Below are 16,597 nucleotides of genomic sequence, written 5' to 3'. Positions count from 1 at the left end.
GGTGTTTTTCTCTTTATAAGATACATTTTTATTTTTGAAATTTTTTTGTTCTTTTAATAAGATTTTTTTTTAAAAAGCTTCCTCACACATTTTTAAGTTATTAAGTTATTGTTGGGTTTGAATTGTAAAAAAAAAAAATAAAAACAATTCAGGCTTATTTCAATAAAGTTAAAAGAAATGTGAATTTAAAAGCATTAATTTTCCCTTTCCACCAGATTTTATTCAGTTGTTCATTTAATTTCTTAATTCAGCAGACATTTATTGTGTCTTTTCTATGTGTCAGGCAGTGACAAGCAGACGGTAAGAATGCAGCAGTGAACAAGACAAGTCCTTAATGTCATGGAAAGTGTATTTTGGAGTGGGGACAGCTGGGAGGCAGAAACCAAATAAGTAGATGTTCAGTATGTTAGATGGTGACGAGTGTTATTGAGAAAAATAAATCAAGAAGTGGTGGAAGTGAGACTGGAAGTGAGTAGACCTTATGGGTATATAAAAGAGTAGCCTGCCATGGAGAGCGATAGTTAAAATGAAGACACGAGGCTGATCCCACAGGGCCGTCCAGGCTTTTCAGCAGACCTTGGCTTTTACTTTGATCTGTGAGCCTTTGGAGGGTTTTTCAATAAACCCTTCAGTGAGTAATGTGATCTGATTTATATTTTAAAGGATTACTCTGGCTTCTGTATGACAATATGTTTTGGCACGGGGAGCTAGGAACAGAGAATCAATTAGAGGGCTACTGCAGAAAGTCATCCAAACAAGAGGTGATGTTGGCTTGAACCAGATTGGGGATGGAGGTGTAAGAAGTAGTGGATTTTGGCTGTATACTTACAGGAGAACCTGCTGGTAGATTGGATCTGGTGTTGAAGAGGAATTGGGTTTAATATACATACGTCTCCCCTGTGGCACTGCTTTTTTTTTTTTAATTCATTTTTTCTTCAGTTCATTTCTTAATCAGTCTTAGTCTTCTAGACAAGCCTTGAACCTTCAAGATCTCTCAGAACTGTTTGATTTTTTTCCCTTGGTGTTTTCTCTTGGTGACTCGTTGGAGTACACTGGGAGTTTCTTATATCCCTAAGGGCAGTACTGCCTTAGCTCCAAAGCCCCCTCCAACTAGAATCTTTCTTTTTCCAGAAACTTCTTATCTAACAGCTTCCTCAAGGAGAGTTCCTACACTGTTGAGTTCTCTAGCTGAGTCAGATGGTACCAGTGAATGGACCCCCTCACCACCTCTCTTTTCATCCTGGACTTCTGTTGGTGGTGGTAGTGGTGGTACTGGGGTTTGAACTCAGAGCCTTGTGCTTACTAGGCAGGCATTCTACCAATTGAGCCATGACCCAGCCCTTTTTTGCTCTAGTTATTTTTCAGATAGGGTCTTGCACTTTTGCCCCAGGTTGACCTTGGACCAGGATCACCTTATCTCTGCCTCTCGAGTAGCTGGGATTATGAACATGTGCCACCATATCCAGCTATTTTTGAAATAAGGTCTCACTAACATTTTATCCTAGGCTGGCCTCAAGCAGTGATCTTCCCAATCTTTGCCTCCTGACTGACCGGGATTACAGGCATGAACCATCACACCTGGCCCTCAGCCTATACATTTAGCTAGGCAATTCTGTTTTCCTATTCCTGACTCTCTGTCAACACTGTTTCCAGCTTCATTTATTTCTTAACTTCCCATGAGCATATCTAGACGGGTAGCCTCCTGTTTGTTCTTTCTTAGTGAAATTATCATATCTAAGTACTCCATTTATATTATGATCATTCCTATTCCAGGAAGACATGAACAACAAAATTTTAGAACTGGGTATTTCTCATGACAGTCTATACAATTTTTACATTACAGACTACACAATTTTTTAAAGGAATTTTGAAATAATACCTGTTGCCCTTGAGAATACCTGTTGTAGACCTTGAGAAGTATAAACAAAATGTCAAATGAACACAGTGCTTTCCACACCTACCTCCTGTGCTGGGAACCGGGGAAGGCTAGGAGGAGATAATGAAGGAACCAAGCCCCATGATGTCCAGTGTCTGTCTTGTAATCACTGTTACCCCCTCCCACTCTTCAAGGTCTTGTTTCTGTTTTCTAGTCTAGAGAGTGTTATCAGAAGATCTTAGAAATAAACCCCAAGCTGCAGACACAGGTGAAAGGTGAGAAGGTTCCTGCTGTTAACCTCCATTTGAATCTCACTTTCTGTTGTGTCCCTCCTGTAGGGTGCCTCCCTACCTCCCTGCCTCCCTACCTCCCTACCTCCCTACCTCCCTACCTCTGCCCTTGCACTGGGCAACAGCCTTACCTTTTCTGCACAGTCTGACCACCTGCATTAACAGGCCTGCTCTGCTCCTCTTCCCTCTCCTTCCACTCAACTTTGTACTTTTCTTTTCTTCTGTGCCATCCTCCTGTGGGCCTCTGGACTGCTCTAAATTCCCAAATAGAGTTAAGAGTCTGGATATAGATTTTACTTTGTTTCTATATTTGCCTTGCTGAAGAAGAGTTTAAATTTTTAAAAAATTATTAGAATATATTTGTTGTACAAGAGGGATTCATTGTGACCATTCCAAATAGGCCTATATTGTGCCTTGGTTAGATTGTGCTCACCATTTTTCCCCTTCAACTCCCTCCCCCCCCACTTCAAGCAATTGCAAGAGGTTTCACTGTGCTAATTCATATGGGTATATGAAGTCCATCAACCATATTCCCTTACCTTAATCTCCTTCATTCACCCTCCCCCTTTCCTAAGGCACCCCCTTCCCCCCACCACTGTACCTATTTTAGAGTTTGAATTTTTTAATACTTTAGGCATCTCAACTTCCCATCCTTAAGAGAAGGGAGGGAGTGAGGAGGGAGGGATAGAGGGAAGGAAGGTGGTGTCTGTGTGGTATTGTTGGTTGTTGAGCATTGCTTCCTTTTGTTTTTTTCCTGCTTGTTTTGCTAGAATATCTAAACCAAGTAGATCTTCGGGAAAAGGCAGATCTTCAAGAGAAGGAAGCCCATGAATTGCTGAATTCAGGAAAGAACACAGCCATGACAACAAAAAATCTCCTGAAAACCCTTTCCAAGCCTGACCAGACACCTCTGTTCTATGCAGGGGGAATCGAAATCCTGACTGAAATGATGAAGGATTGTAAGCCAGAGATGTGTGTGGTCTCCTGAGCATGCTCACTGTGAAGGGACAGGGACTGGAGGTGTGGCTTTATAAGTCAAAGAATCCCTCCCCTCTGCAAATATTGACTGAAGATCTAATATAGGTGCTCAGGGGGTACACAAGGCATACACTCCCACCTCTGCTCCATCCTCTCTTCAGAGCACACATATGCTCAGCACACATACAGTAAACAACACACATACAACACAGCACAAAACGTGGCATGTGCTTACTCCATATGTATTTATTTTAGTACACCACACAAGCACATATTTACACAGTACTCACTCACCTGGTATATATATATTTGTAAACACGTCATGACACGCAGAATGAATTCTTATGTCCATGTATGTTTTCTACACACTCCATCCACACACATACCCCACACATATCTTGCATATACCTTACACCCCCACATCCACTCCAAATATCCTACATTGCAAATCCCACCTCCCTATGGAGCAATGGAGGCAGAATAAACTGTAAGGTTCAACTTACAGTTCAACTTAATGGCCGCTTAGAACATGAAAATAGTTTCAGAGGAAACTTCTTCTCCTAATGAGAGCCATACCATTTTCTATTACCAGTTCTTATAAACACTGCTAGCACAGGTTAAACGAGTCTTGTTGCTCCATAACAGGAAATTGTTTGTGTAAATGGATGGAGTCTCTGACTTCCCTTTAATATACAACAGAGGCTGTTAATGTATCCCCTTGAGCATTTCTTAGAGATTGTAGTTTTCCCTCTAGAACCTGGAAATAGCTTTGAAATAAATATTTAAGAACAGGTGTGTCAGTCCTTTCCAGAGGTGAAGCAGCTCCTGGAGGCTCTCTAAAGATTGCAAAGTGATGGATTGTGCTGCAGAGCCATCCAGCTCTCTGCCCTCCTTCTCTGAGTAGTCCCTCTAACTGTGGCATTAAATGACTGATGGCAATTGCATTTTTCAGAATGTAAAGGTGTTTAGTTCTCACTAGGCCTGGTGGCACATACTTGTAATCCCAGCATTCACAGTTGGATTTCAGGTTCAAGGCCAGCCTGGGTTACATACCAAGACCCTGTCCTTACCCCTAAAACAGAGATTTGTTTCTGCCAAACTATAAATTTGGTGACTTTGGCCTTTCGTAGTGGGTTCCCATGATCAGCTGGATGCTGTAGGTAGGCACCAGTGAGGCAGGACAGGAACTTGACATGGTTTCCCTTGGATTTGTTTCAGGCACAGAACGAACTTTATTCAGAACACACAATGGATTCAGCATCATCAGTGACAATGAGGTCATAAGAAGGTAGGGATGTTTGGAAAGACAGCCTGGTTATCCAGGCAAGGGAAGAAAACCATTCTTGTGAAAACAGATACTGAGTGCACAGGGAGTAGAGTCACTCTGTGTCCCCACCCCACAATCAGCAGGGTGGCCCTTCTAGGAAAACAAAACTACCCCAAGAGCAACCTTGAACTTGGAGCCTCAAGCCATTTCAGTCACACTGCAGGTAACCTTTGGAGAGAGAGAGAACAGCTGTCACAGGCTTCTGGGAACTTCAGAGTCAGAGAAATGACCCTTCTTGCTGGTTTCCACCAGTTTCTCAAGATTGTTGGTCGTTCTTTTCCTCTTTGGAATTCATTGATTGTATCAGAAAGTAGAATCAGCTGACACCATTTAGAATTTCATCAAAAGAAAGATGTGTGTGGTAGGAAGTGGTTTATGAAATGTATTTTATATTTCCCTTGTGCTGGGATGATTCCTAAGACTCAGGCTCATATGTTTGTATGTCCAGTCTCACCCTTGGATGCTGGTTCAATGCCACCCTCTGTGCACCTGACCTCCTCATCCTGGAACTCTGGGCTCAATGACTAAACAGTCCCTTGGTCCTAGTGACCTGTGGTTCTGCATTTTAAAAAGTTACTCATTGGTGAGTCGGGGATGGAACCAAGTGAAAAGAAAATCAAGACTGATTTCCAGGTTTGGTGTGCTCTTCCTGCCCACTCTAGGTGCTTCTCAACAGCAGAGAAAGATGCAGTTGCAGAGACTGTCTGTGTGTCTGTTCTGAAGCTCTGGCAAGCAGTGTGCACTGAGAATGGTAAGCCTGGGTCATCCCTGTTAATCACTGATGGTATGCTATAGATTCGGAAGCTGCATGGTCAGGCATGATGGTTGTCTCTGAAGGCCAGGTCCTGGAGAGTTAGTGACTATAGGTCACCACAGCCTGCTCCCTCTAAAAACGTGTGTGGATCAAAGTCTTCATTGCAGTTAGGTCTCCAGCATCCTTCTCTTTGGCCTTGGGATGATGGAGAACTGTCCAGCAGATGGTGGGCAAGTTCATTGTCCCTTAATAAGTGATCTCTTCACCTCTCTCTGCTCTGCAGACTATGACTTCTGCTCATGGCTGGCAATAGGGATAAATATTTCCTTTCTTGACTGCCTAAAAATGCAGTTTCTTTTTGCTCATGGCAGCACCACTTTCAGCATCTTCAGGTGAAGGCCAGCATCTTCGACACTGATTAGTGTGCAGTACTGGGACGGTAAAATGCTGAAGGGTTTCCATTTTCCATGCCAACTCTCCCCTTTCTTTACATTACTTCTTCTGGGGTTCATTAACTTGTACCATCTTTCTTAGTCACCTTTGTGGCTTCGATGTAAATAAAGATTTTTAAGTATTTCCCTCATTTTTAAGAAGTGTTTCACAGGACAGAGTTTGACCTTGGACATGAAACACTGAAAGTGGGAATAATGGTCACAGTGCCTCCTTTCCAAACAGGCTGCCTGGGAAGCCAGTAGCAGAGCTTTCAAGTGCAAGGAGGCTGAGTATGAGATAACAAAATCTTGCTTTGTTTAGTACAGTAGAAGAATCAAGAATTCAAGAAAGGGCCCTATTTGCTGAAAGGCATTCTGCCCAGAAAAATTATCAAGGTGCCTTGGTCTTCTGAACAGGATGCCATGCTGCTCAGGCCTGGTGTTTGCAAAGCTCCCTGCAGGAGGGTGAAGAAGGCAGGACCTGGTGATGGTGTGTTTACTCTGTGAATCTGACATAGGAACCCATTTACTTCGGTTTTAACATCTGAAAAATATTGTCGGACATGGCCTGGAATGTACATACTGTATTGCAGGCCCATGAAATTATAATAATATATCTAATTCAATAAATAGAAGGCACTTTTTACAAAGGACAAGGGACTACTTAAAAGTAAGAACGTGATTATATGCCAGTGATGTGTAGTTGAGTGGGGGAGAGAAGCCAGTTACTGGGTAGGATGTATAATATTTTTAACATTATTTTTGTCAGGGGTGAATAACACCTCCTTAGGGAATGGGCTTACCTGCAGGAGGACCCCAGAGAAGAGGACTTTCAATTGCAGCATTAGACTACTTGTGTGTGGTTTCAATTATTTGCAGGAAGTTACTTTTTCAGTGTAAGAAAAAATATGTAAGCTAAACAATCCAACAAAATCCTTTCAGCTTGAGAGTCAATAGATCCTATTTTATATGGATAAGAGTAATTGTAGGTGAATTGTATGGGGGATTGAGCTATGTCTGAATGAAAATGTGGTTTGGTGTGTGGGCTACAAGCCAGATCCTGCAATCCCATGGTCTGGCTCTTTTGGAACTGGAAGAGCCCTGGTGTGTTTCCTGTACTTGACCTCCATATGCAGCCTGTAAGCCGGCAGTTAGCACAGCAGAGGAGAGAGCCCAGAGGAATGAGGCCCAAGTGATATGGCCCATCTGTGTTTGGTAGACTTTCCATCTCTGGGACAAATACTTGAGAAAAACACAAGGAGGAAATACTTATTTTGACTTATGGCTTCAGAGGTTTCAGTCCTTTATCATTTGATACTATGATTTGGGGCCTAAGATAAGGCTGAACATTATGGCAGAGAGCTTGTGGTAGAGCAAAGCTGCTCACCTCATAGCAGATGGGAAGGAGAGCAAGAGGTACAAGAAGGGGCTGGGGACAAGGCATCTTTCCAGGCCACAGTCCCTATGGCCTACTTCCTCCAATTAGGCCCTATCTCCTAGTTTCCACTACCTCCCAATAATGCCATCAAATTATAAATCCATCGAAGGTTTAATCCATCGATAGGTTAGAGCCCTCAGGGTCCAGCACTTCCCAAAAGCCCATCAGCTGGTAACTAAACCTTAAAGCCATGAGCCTTCAGGGGACATTTTAGATTTAACCCATAATGCCATTCCTCCAAGATGCAGTTTTCTCTGCTCTATTTTATCATGTAGTCTCTTACCCATGCCTGTGTCCTACCTGCTCGCAAAAGAATTCAGGTATCTTGTCAGAACAAGAAGCAGGTGAAAGTGAATAAATTCAGTGCTTCCACCCTGGAAAGAGCTCATAGTCTTAGAAAAAGGTCATGCTTCATTAGATAATGTTCTCGTGTGATGTTCTGATTTTCTAGAAACAACACAAATTATTATTCTGACCATTATATGAAGATTGATGGTCTAGATATTCCACAATTAAGCTGGTTTCTTTCCCTTTTGCTCCCATTTCTGGATACCACACACAGGGCCTTTTGACAATAATATTGAAATAGTCAATTAGTGTGTGTCAGTTCCTATCTGGCACAATCATGTACTGACTCCCTGAATTCTCCTAACAACTCTAGTAGGAGATCATCACCCTACTTTTACTGGTGAGGAAACTAAGGGGCACAGGAGTTCATTGGCTAAGGTTGTTCCTGCTCATTCCAACCCAGCACCCTTGCTCTGGGGTCGTGCTCTCACATGTCATCATCCTACCTCTCAAATGGATGGATAGTTGGTTTCCCATAAGGGTCATGAATGGCAGAACTGGTTTAAATGCTATCATGGCACAGGCACACAACCCCTGTATTTTGCAGAGGAAAACCAATGTCTGCTTATAATGCATCCAGACAGAGCCAGGCTGCTGCCCACCCTCTTGGCCTCCAAAGTTTTGATTGTCCAGCAACAGAGCCTGGCCCTGCTGCTTCAGCTCACCCAGTCAGAACATGGACGGAAGATGGTCATCAGCCACCTTGATCTGACCCGGTAAGACTTTCCAGTGGCTTCCTTGGTGGCACCTCAGGTCATCATTCATAGACAAATTGAGATTGGCCTGTCTCCTCCTGTGTGTCTGCCATCAGTCTTTATAAAGAATCAGCAGCAGACAGAACTTAAGGAAACACTGTCATGAGGACCAGCATAAACTCTGGTCTGAACTCAGCACTGTGGTTAGTTTCACTTTTGTATTACTGGCAAGTGTCCTCCTCACTTTCACTATAAAGGGTGGCAGGGCACCCTTCCACAGCCAGATTCGGAACCCAGCCTGGAAATGGGTCACTTGCTTCTGCTCTGTTAGCCTTAGGCCTGGCTCCACCCAGTCATTCCTATTTGAAGTAATACTATTTTTGAATAGCCATAAACCTTTTCTGAAACAAGGTAGAGTATAACTTAATACAGCAATTGCTATTGAGGGAGATCTTTCCAGTACAGAAGCACATAGACCTAGAATGTACCTCTCTCCTAAGGAGAGTTTCTTAAAAAAATACCCAAACCACAGCCCAGTCCTTTTCAGTTTATTCTTTTCATTGTTTTACTTGTTTTATTTATTCATTTTTTATTTTTAATCTATATATTTTCAGTTTATCTTCAGATTGTTAATTTGAACATATCAAACTGCCATTTTTTTAGATCAGAAAGTTTGATCTCAGCCACTTCCTGTGGTTCAACCTAACAGAAATAGTAGCAGTGCATTCTTTAAAAATGTTACAGACATAACCTAAACACAGAAATTAACCTTCTGAGTTTTTTCACTGTCTTCTCTATTTATCCCCCACCTTGTTCCATGAGGGAGGCAAGGTAAGTGTTATTCCCCCATTTCACAGATGAAGCAGGAGAAGCTGGAGGAAGTAGCAAGAGAACTTCACCTACCTGTTCCCCAGGCACCCATTCCTTAGAGCCCAGCTCCTACTCTCTGTTCCCAGTAAGAAAATGATCCACAGTCCCACCAGACCTTTCTGGACCAGGCTGAGCTCTCCCACATCTGTCCCAGCTGGAGAGGAGGTCCACTGTGTGCTGAGGATAGAATGGTCACTAAGCCCAGCTATGGCCTTCCAGTCTCCCTGTCTCTGCCAGCTGCAGTGCCAGTGGCTCCACGAAAGGCCTCAGCACCCAACCAAAGCTAAGCCCAGGAGGCAGATGCATTGCTAGTGGGGTGAACGTCTCCAAAAACATATTTCATTTCTCAAATGACTGTAGTCATTTCCTCAATACCTTCTTCATGTGCCTTTTTTTTATAAAGCTTGTTTTTTTTTTGTCTCTGAGTAAGTGTAGCTGTAGTTAACATAAGAATTTTCCCCCAAGCTATCTTGAATTGCTTGAGTTTTGCTTTGAATGTTTGCAGTGTTTTGGAGAGTGATATTTATGATCACCTCCTGCAGTCCTGTGTCCTCTCTTTAGACAGCCAGAGAAACCTCAGCTTATTAATTTTATGCCCATTAATATTGCTGATGTCCACCTTCAATTAAATGGGAAGAAGACATAATGAATTCTCTAAAATGAAGTGATTTGAAGCAGGGCGGGGCGGCACACAGTCTCCTGACCCTCACAGAGCATATATATCACACTGCTACCCCAGTGCTTCCCCACATGTGAGAGGCTGGGGATGCATACGTGCTGTCAGGAACCAGCCAAGGGCCAGTGTCGCTTTATAGAAAGCACAAGGTTTTAGATTCACATGATCCTAAGGCTAAATCCTCTGCATGTCTCTTTCTGCTTATGCAACCCAGGAAAATTACATAGCCTCAATGGGCCCCAATGTCTTATTTTCATTAAAGGTGCTTAAAAGGGATGGTGTATCTGTCAGTAAAAAAATTTTTCTACCGTGTCATTCAGAATACTTGACCAAAAAGAACTTAAGCAAAAGAAAGCCTGGCTGTTTTTCTCACATGACAAGAAAAGACTAAACATAGCAACTGTGGCTTAACGTAGTCAAGGTCAAGGTCTCTGTCCTCTTCTTAACCTTTCCCTCATAGTCACACCTTCCTCTTACTGCAACTCCAAGACTCACGTCTCTCTTTAAGGCAGGTCTGTTCCAACTGCATCCATCCTTTATATTAAGGAGAGGAAATGTTTACATTTGCATGGAATTGTGTCACATGCCACCCCTGGTGGGGAAGATGATCCCAGCTTTTGTAGTAGTCAGGTAAAGTGGAAGGCAGAGGAAATACAATATTTTTGCAGTCATTTTCTCTCTTCAGGGTATATTGTTCAGGGTCCTAAACCATGGTGACAGTGCCTTCAGTGTTTACATGAGATTATTTTCTGATCTGTAGTCTATCCACAAGGGACAGCTGCTTGTCAACAATGCAGAAAATCTGCCTCTGAGCAAGAGGAGATGAGAGGAGGTGGAAGAGGATAACTGTCCTCTCTAGGTAATGAATGCAGTTAGGGTGAGGGTTTTGTCATGTGATGTAGCCTACTTGTCTATGTCTCCCAGGACTAAACAACTATGATCTTAAAATTGTTGTCTTATCCTCTGTGTTATTCAGATTTATTAGCATTCATCTTCAAGACCAAGAAAACAGATTTAAGTTGGTGGAGGAGGAATCCAAACTAACTCTAAAACAAATTGTTTGACAGCAGGAGGCACTGGAGTATGCTCCCAAGGAAGTCAGATTTTCAGAGACCGTCCAGCTCAGCCTCACCCAGCATTGATTCCCCTCTGTGCTATCCCAGCCCAGCCCATGCATGATCCCTTCTGGGGAGATCCAGTGTTCTTGCTGTATTTGCCTCCATTTGATGTGGGAAGGCACTAAGCGGTTAACAGACTGGAGGTGGGGGTCTTCCCAGCTAGTGAGCATGCTGAGTTTCCCTCTCTGGGTAGCCCATCCACTTCTGAAGCAGTTCCAACTGATAGATGCTGTCCTTGTGCACTGACCACAAACCACCAGCCCCCTAGAGTTCCACACTGAGGCCAGGTCCAGACTATCAAAGACCTACAGAGTGCCTCCAGTCCTCTCACTTCCCAATGCTGTAGATACCAGAAGACACCAGGATTTCCCAGGTCAAGCATCCCAATTCCTTTGACCATTCCTCAGGTGAATTGTGCCTAAGCTTCCCCTCAAACAAGCTGAGGTACACTCCCAAAGGTCAAATTCGATGGGCTTTTTTTTATCTTTCTTTCACCTGACTGCCCTGTGGCTTTGGGTCATCTGTACCATTTGAAACTCCACAGCTTGCTGTCAGGACATCATCCTTCCTGGCTTCTGGAATTTCCTTCTTGGAATCCTTTGCCAGCTCCCTTCTGCTGTTACCCTTCCAAGTCAGGGACTCCAGGATCTACCCTTCACCCTCTTTTTGTCTGTGACTTTAATTAATAGGCAGAGAATCTAAGTCTTTCTCTCAAGGGCAACTGGTCATCTCTGTTCAACATCTATGAATATCATAAACTTAATAAATCAAATGTGGTTCTTCAGACCAGACCTCTGCCTGCATTTCCCATCTTCACAGAGGGCATTCATCCACCCAGTTACCTAAGCCAGATTTCCTGTAGGTGACCTGGACCTCCCATGATCCCCGCCATAGCATCTCCAGGACCATTTCTTTCCAGTTCTCCTCCATCACTCATCATTCCTTCTTATTTTTTTAAGTGCCTTCTTTTTGACAATACCTCTTATTCTGACACTGCCACAGTTCAGTCCCTTCACCTTTATTGTCTGGACAACCACAATTTTCCCCTGGTGGGATTCCCTGGCTCCCTTTCTAACTGCTGCAATCTGGCATTGACCCTAGCAGAAAAAGGGTTTTTCTAAAACGCGCATCTGTTGTTTCACTAGTTAAAATGCAGAAACAACTCTATTACCTGTAAGACAATTTCTCCAACTTCTGAGATATAGTGTCAAGGAGTCACCTGGGGATTGGTTAAAGTGCAGCCTCCTGGAGCCATTTTCCCCTCAGAGGCTGAGAGCAGCCCAGGACCTGTGTCTCATGCCACCATCACCACCTCCAAGCAGGTAATTTCCTACTTTGGAGAACACAAACCTTCCAACAGGCCATAGATGGCCCACCACATCTGGGCTCTGTCTGGCTCTCTTGCTCTCTGCTCCCTGTACTTCTGTCCCTCACACCCTAAGCACTAACTGTAAGGAGCTGCTAACAGTCCTTAAAGACACCTCACAGTCTAAGAGCACCTCAGGGTACTCTGCCCATGTTCTTCTGCTCTTGACCCCCGTGTGCCTGGCATTATCCCACAGGCTCTGTAGAGCCAATACATTGTCTCTAGACAATTTCCTGGACATCAGCCAGTGCTTGTTTAGTGTTACTGACTGAATGAATACATGAAATAATACCTAACACTGTTCTCACGATACATGTGAAATGTCATTTGCTATTGAAGCCTTCGTCGCCATCTGACCATACCCTCCCAGATAGATTCAGAGGCCCACTTAGCATGGATCTGTTTCTAGCACACCACCTAAGGTAGCATATCTCCCTTATTCACACACATGTCACTGTAGACCGGGAACTCAGTATTGAGCCCAGTACTCAGTGCACAGTAGATGCTTAGCGCAGGTTTGTCACATGGACACATCCCTCTTAATTGTATTGCTACCATTAAGTCCATCTGGGCAGCTCAAAATTGAATTAGCCTCTTCTTTTGGCAATTGCACTGAATTTTTGCCCAGACTGCGTTTGCAATAAGCAAAACCTCCTTAAATCTTACCAGTTATACAACAGGTCTCACCATTCTGTTACTTACACAGAATCTCCAGCTCTTAGTGGAAGGCTATGAGTTTAACCCTATTAAATTTCATCTGATATGTTCAGCAGCCTGTCAAGATCTTGTTAAACCTTCATGCCATCACCCACCTCATTAGGGGGCCTCCCACTTTAGTTATCAGCAGATTAGTAAGCAAGTCACTTAAATGTCATCTAGCTTAATAAATTTGACCAAGCCAGAGTCACATAGCAGACACAGAAACTCCTTCTGAGCTGGTGTCTGAGAATCACTGAACTTTGGTTAACATTTGGCCCCCTGGAAATTCATCTCCAGGGAAGATAGTAAAGGTCTGTCTGGTGTGGGCAAGGAACAGGGAGGGCTTCCTGAGGACATGACTCAGTCATCCTTCCAGCTTTTCTCCCATGGATGCTGCTTCTTCCTGGACAACTTATAAAGTCACCCTGTTAGGGATGTCAGGGTTTGGAAGACAGCCCACTCAGGCTTTTATGGGTTTTTGCAGATTGTTGGAAGCCCTGCTGTCATTTCTTGATTTCTCAGATAAGAAGGCCAGCACTGCTGTGGGTCTGCTCACAGACTTGGCTCTGGAAGAAAGGTAATTTTTTTTTATTTCCAGAAATTGATGGTTCTTCAACCTGTGTTGAACTGTGTGATCTTTTTTAAATTGGCAGTATATAAAGAGGCTAAGCCAATCTCCACCTGTGATGTACAGGACTCACTGATTAGAAGGGGTGATGCCTTCCAGAGGGCTCTGCTTGTCCACTCCCATCCTAGTCCCTCTGGGCAGAGGGTGACCAGACCTCAATGAGTATAGAAGCAGAAACATGAAGTCAGCCCTTTGTATGTGTGGCTACTGCAATTGTGTATTTAATCAAAAACAAATAAAAAATATTGCTAAGAATCATCTGTACTAAACATATACAGACTATTTTTCTTGTCATCCCCTAAACAATACAGTATGATAGCAATATGTATAGAACTTACATTGTATTACATACTTACACAAGTTAAAGATTAGACATGATTTAAAGTGCATAAGCTATATGCAAATATTATTCCATTTTATACAAGTCCCTTAGGACTTGAGCATCTGTAGATTTGGGTATCTTCAGTGGTCCTGGACCAATCCTTTGCAGACACTGAGGATGACTACTTAAAACAGTGCCTCTTACAGTAAACATGCCAACTTTGTGTCAGGAAGCTTTCTCTCCTCTTGATCAATGCCTACTGCATAGTAACTACTTGGCAAGTTTGAGTTGAATGAATATGAATGAACAAACAAGAGAATGAACAAGAAAATGTAACTCCCTTGAGTTGCTAGTGGGATAGTGAGTAACCATCTCCTCTTGCTCTGTTTTGGCGCTTTTGTTTTGTTTAGCTGCTAGGGAAGATAGTAAAGGTCTTCGTTTTTATAATTCTTGTGATTTTAAAATCACATCTTATTGTTTTTTATTTCCTTACAAACTTACAGGCCAACCAGCTGGCACAGGCTGGAAGTGTGGAATACTGCACTAGCATGTGGAGATGTATATGCATCTGGGCCTTCCCAGTGCCTGTGACAAATAAACATGTTTGCACTGCGTTTCCCACCTGTGCAGTGCACACAACCCACAGCTCAAAGCAAGGGGGTGGAGTGCAAAGTCAGCTTGGCAAAGGCCTGGGAATTCCAGCAACTTCTGCTTAAGAGAGCTGCCATCTGAAATCTTGTTTAACATCAAAGACAACTTTGCAGACTTACAGCCACCTTACATATCCAGTGACCTTTTTTTGGCTTTTTTTGGCTTAGAAGGAATTTTCCACACATGCTCTAGATCTCACAGGCCTGCTTTATAACTGTCTGCTACATTACCCGAGATGCTGTGTGAACGTTATAGTTTGTACCATTTAGAAATGTTCCCAGCTGATGTTTTCTCAACAGATTCCAAGTCTGGTTCAAGGCCAACCTTCCAGATGCTCTCCCTGCACTCACAGGTGTTCTGGTAAGTGAACCCCACTTCCCTCTATGACAGGCACTCAGAAACTTGGGCCGAGCTGTTTAAACACAATTTACACCCCAGAACCCCTGTTGTCTCTCAGGTTGATTAATCATTATTCACAGCTGGAATTGACATAATTCTCAGTTATTAGAACAACTGCAGGCGGGACAGGTGGAGGTGGCATATGGACGGGGCTATTTACCGCTGCACGGTGACTATGTGTTGGTGAAGGCGGGAGAGTGTCAAGTCCATCAGTCCTCTCCTGACATGAATTCTTGTCATCAGGACAGCCTGCAACTCTGTCCCAGAATAGAAGCCATCCCCAGTAGGAGGACAGGTATAGCAATCTGAGCTGATGAGATAGAGGATAGTCAGGGTTCTCCTTGGACAGCATGCTGTGTCTGGTTAGCCACAGAATGCCAGAGCCACAGAAAGCATGCCTGCACACCAGCATCTCACAGCTATGGAAACAAAGGCTCTTGAGAAGGGAAGGGACTTGCCTGGTCCTCCTGGCTGGTTGGTGGAAGAACCCAGGCCCATTTGGGTCTCCCCCTGAGTGCCTCTTCTTCTGTTGCCAGGGGGACCCCGTTGATGTTTCTGGGTGACATTACACTGTCTGGTAAATGAGGGACACTCTTAGAGATTCCTATGGCATCATTCGCCTCCACTCTGAACTTTCACTTTCTCTCAATTCACTTGTAGAAGAGGGAGCCCAAAGTAGTCAACACCTCGGCTCTCTGCCAGTGCATTGCCATAATGGGAAACCTCAGTGCTGAGCCTGCTGCCAGAAGACACATGTGGGCCTGTGAAGAATTTGTAGATGCCTGCTCAGACCTCCTGGTATTTTAGGTTTTCTGTTTAAAGTTGGTCTTTTATCCTCTTTGGGGGCACTGGCTTCTTAATTATCTTAAAATTCTGTTTTTCAGAGGTCTGGAGCCCCAGTCCCTTGTGTAGCCATAGATTTTATGTGTTGCTGAGCATTCCAGATTGAGTCTCCCCATCCCAGAGAGATTCAGAGGATTTTCTGGTGGAACTGGCTTGATTATTCACTTCAACAGACCACTCTTCAGTGTAAACCAGGGGCCAAGCCAAGCCAGAGTGCCATGGTTGAGGCACCTGAGATGCCTTTCATATCTCCTAGACTAACACTAACTCATGGAACTGGTCTCTGAACTCCTACCATCACTTAAGTCCATGACATTGACAATTTAGGCAGTGTGGGTATCTCTGATACCCTTGTCTAAAGGAAGAGATGACCGTGAAAAGCTTCATGGCAGCAAACTCATTGGCCACCTTTTTTTGTTCCAAGGCCAGGTGCGAGGAGGACATGTTCAGAGAGGTCACGTACATACTCCTGGGACTCATCATGAACTTGTGTCTTCAGGTCCCCTTTGTCTCAGAGGTACAGCATTCTTGTCACCCTCCCAGGAGTCCCAGCACAGACTGACCACATGCTATTGTATTGAATTGTGCACTTATTTACAAAGAGAACAGAAGCAGATGGACTCAGACACCAGTGGTGGAAATGGGGAGAGCTGGAAGGACAGTGTCACTTTGCTCTACTGAGGGTCACTCAGTCATGTGTTCATTCAGAAAGCTCTCTGCACATCTAGTACTAGGGGCTACATTTACAAAGTCAAATAACGAATGACCCCTGTTCTTCCTCAGAGTTAGGGGAGGTAGACACGGGAAGGAATAAGAGCAGTATAAGAAGAGAAATCTGGGTAGAGGTGGTGGTAGTGAGCAGGAGGGAGTGGTCAGCTCTGTTTGATT

The 16,597-nt window shown here is 43.8% G+C and overlaps 1 protein-coding gene across 4 annotated transcripts in view; it reads left to right on the top strand.

Moving 5' to 3' along the window:
* Positions 1 to 16,597, top strand: part of Ttc12 (tetratricopeptide repeat domain 12) — a 49,956-nt gene that overhangs the window by 26,353 nt on the left and 7,006 nt on the right. For 2 of the 4 annotated variants that reach the window (XM_074066710.1, XM_020161571.2), the window contains 9 exons: positions 2,091 to 2,151; positions 2,937 to 3,125; positions 4,363 to 4,432; positions 5,134 to 5,222; positions 7,990 to 8,158; positions 13,351 to 13,443; positions 14,767 to 14,827; positions 15,527 to 15,664; positions 16,134 to 16,226. In XM_074066710.1, the coding sequence (XP_073922811.1) occupies positions 2,091 to 2,151; positions 2,937 to 3,125; positions 4,363 to 4,432; positions 5,134 to 5,222; positions 7,990 to 8,158; positions 13,351 to 13,443; positions 14,767 to 14,827; positions 15,527 to 15,664; positions 16,134 to 16,226 (963 nt within the window). The remainder of the gene's footprint in view (positions 1 to 2,090; positions 2,152 to 2,936; positions 3,126 to 4,362; positions 4,433 to 5,133; positions 5,223 to 7,989; positions 8,159 to 13,350; positions 13,444 to 14,766; positions 14,828 to 15,526; positions 15,665 to 16,133; positions 16,227 to 16,597) is intronic. The other 2 variants (XM_074066711.1, XM_074066712.1) reach the window with 2 other exon arrangements.

Source organism: Castor canadensis, chromosome 2 (assembly GCF_047511655.1).
Source record: "Castor canadensis chromosome 2, mCasCan1.hap1v2, whole genome shotgun sequence".
In the NCBI taxonomy this organism is placed as follows: Eukaryota; Metazoa; Chordata; class Mammalia; order Rodentia; family Castoridae; genus Castor; species Castor canadensis.
This window is presented reverse-complemented; position numbering and strand designations above follow the sequence as displayed.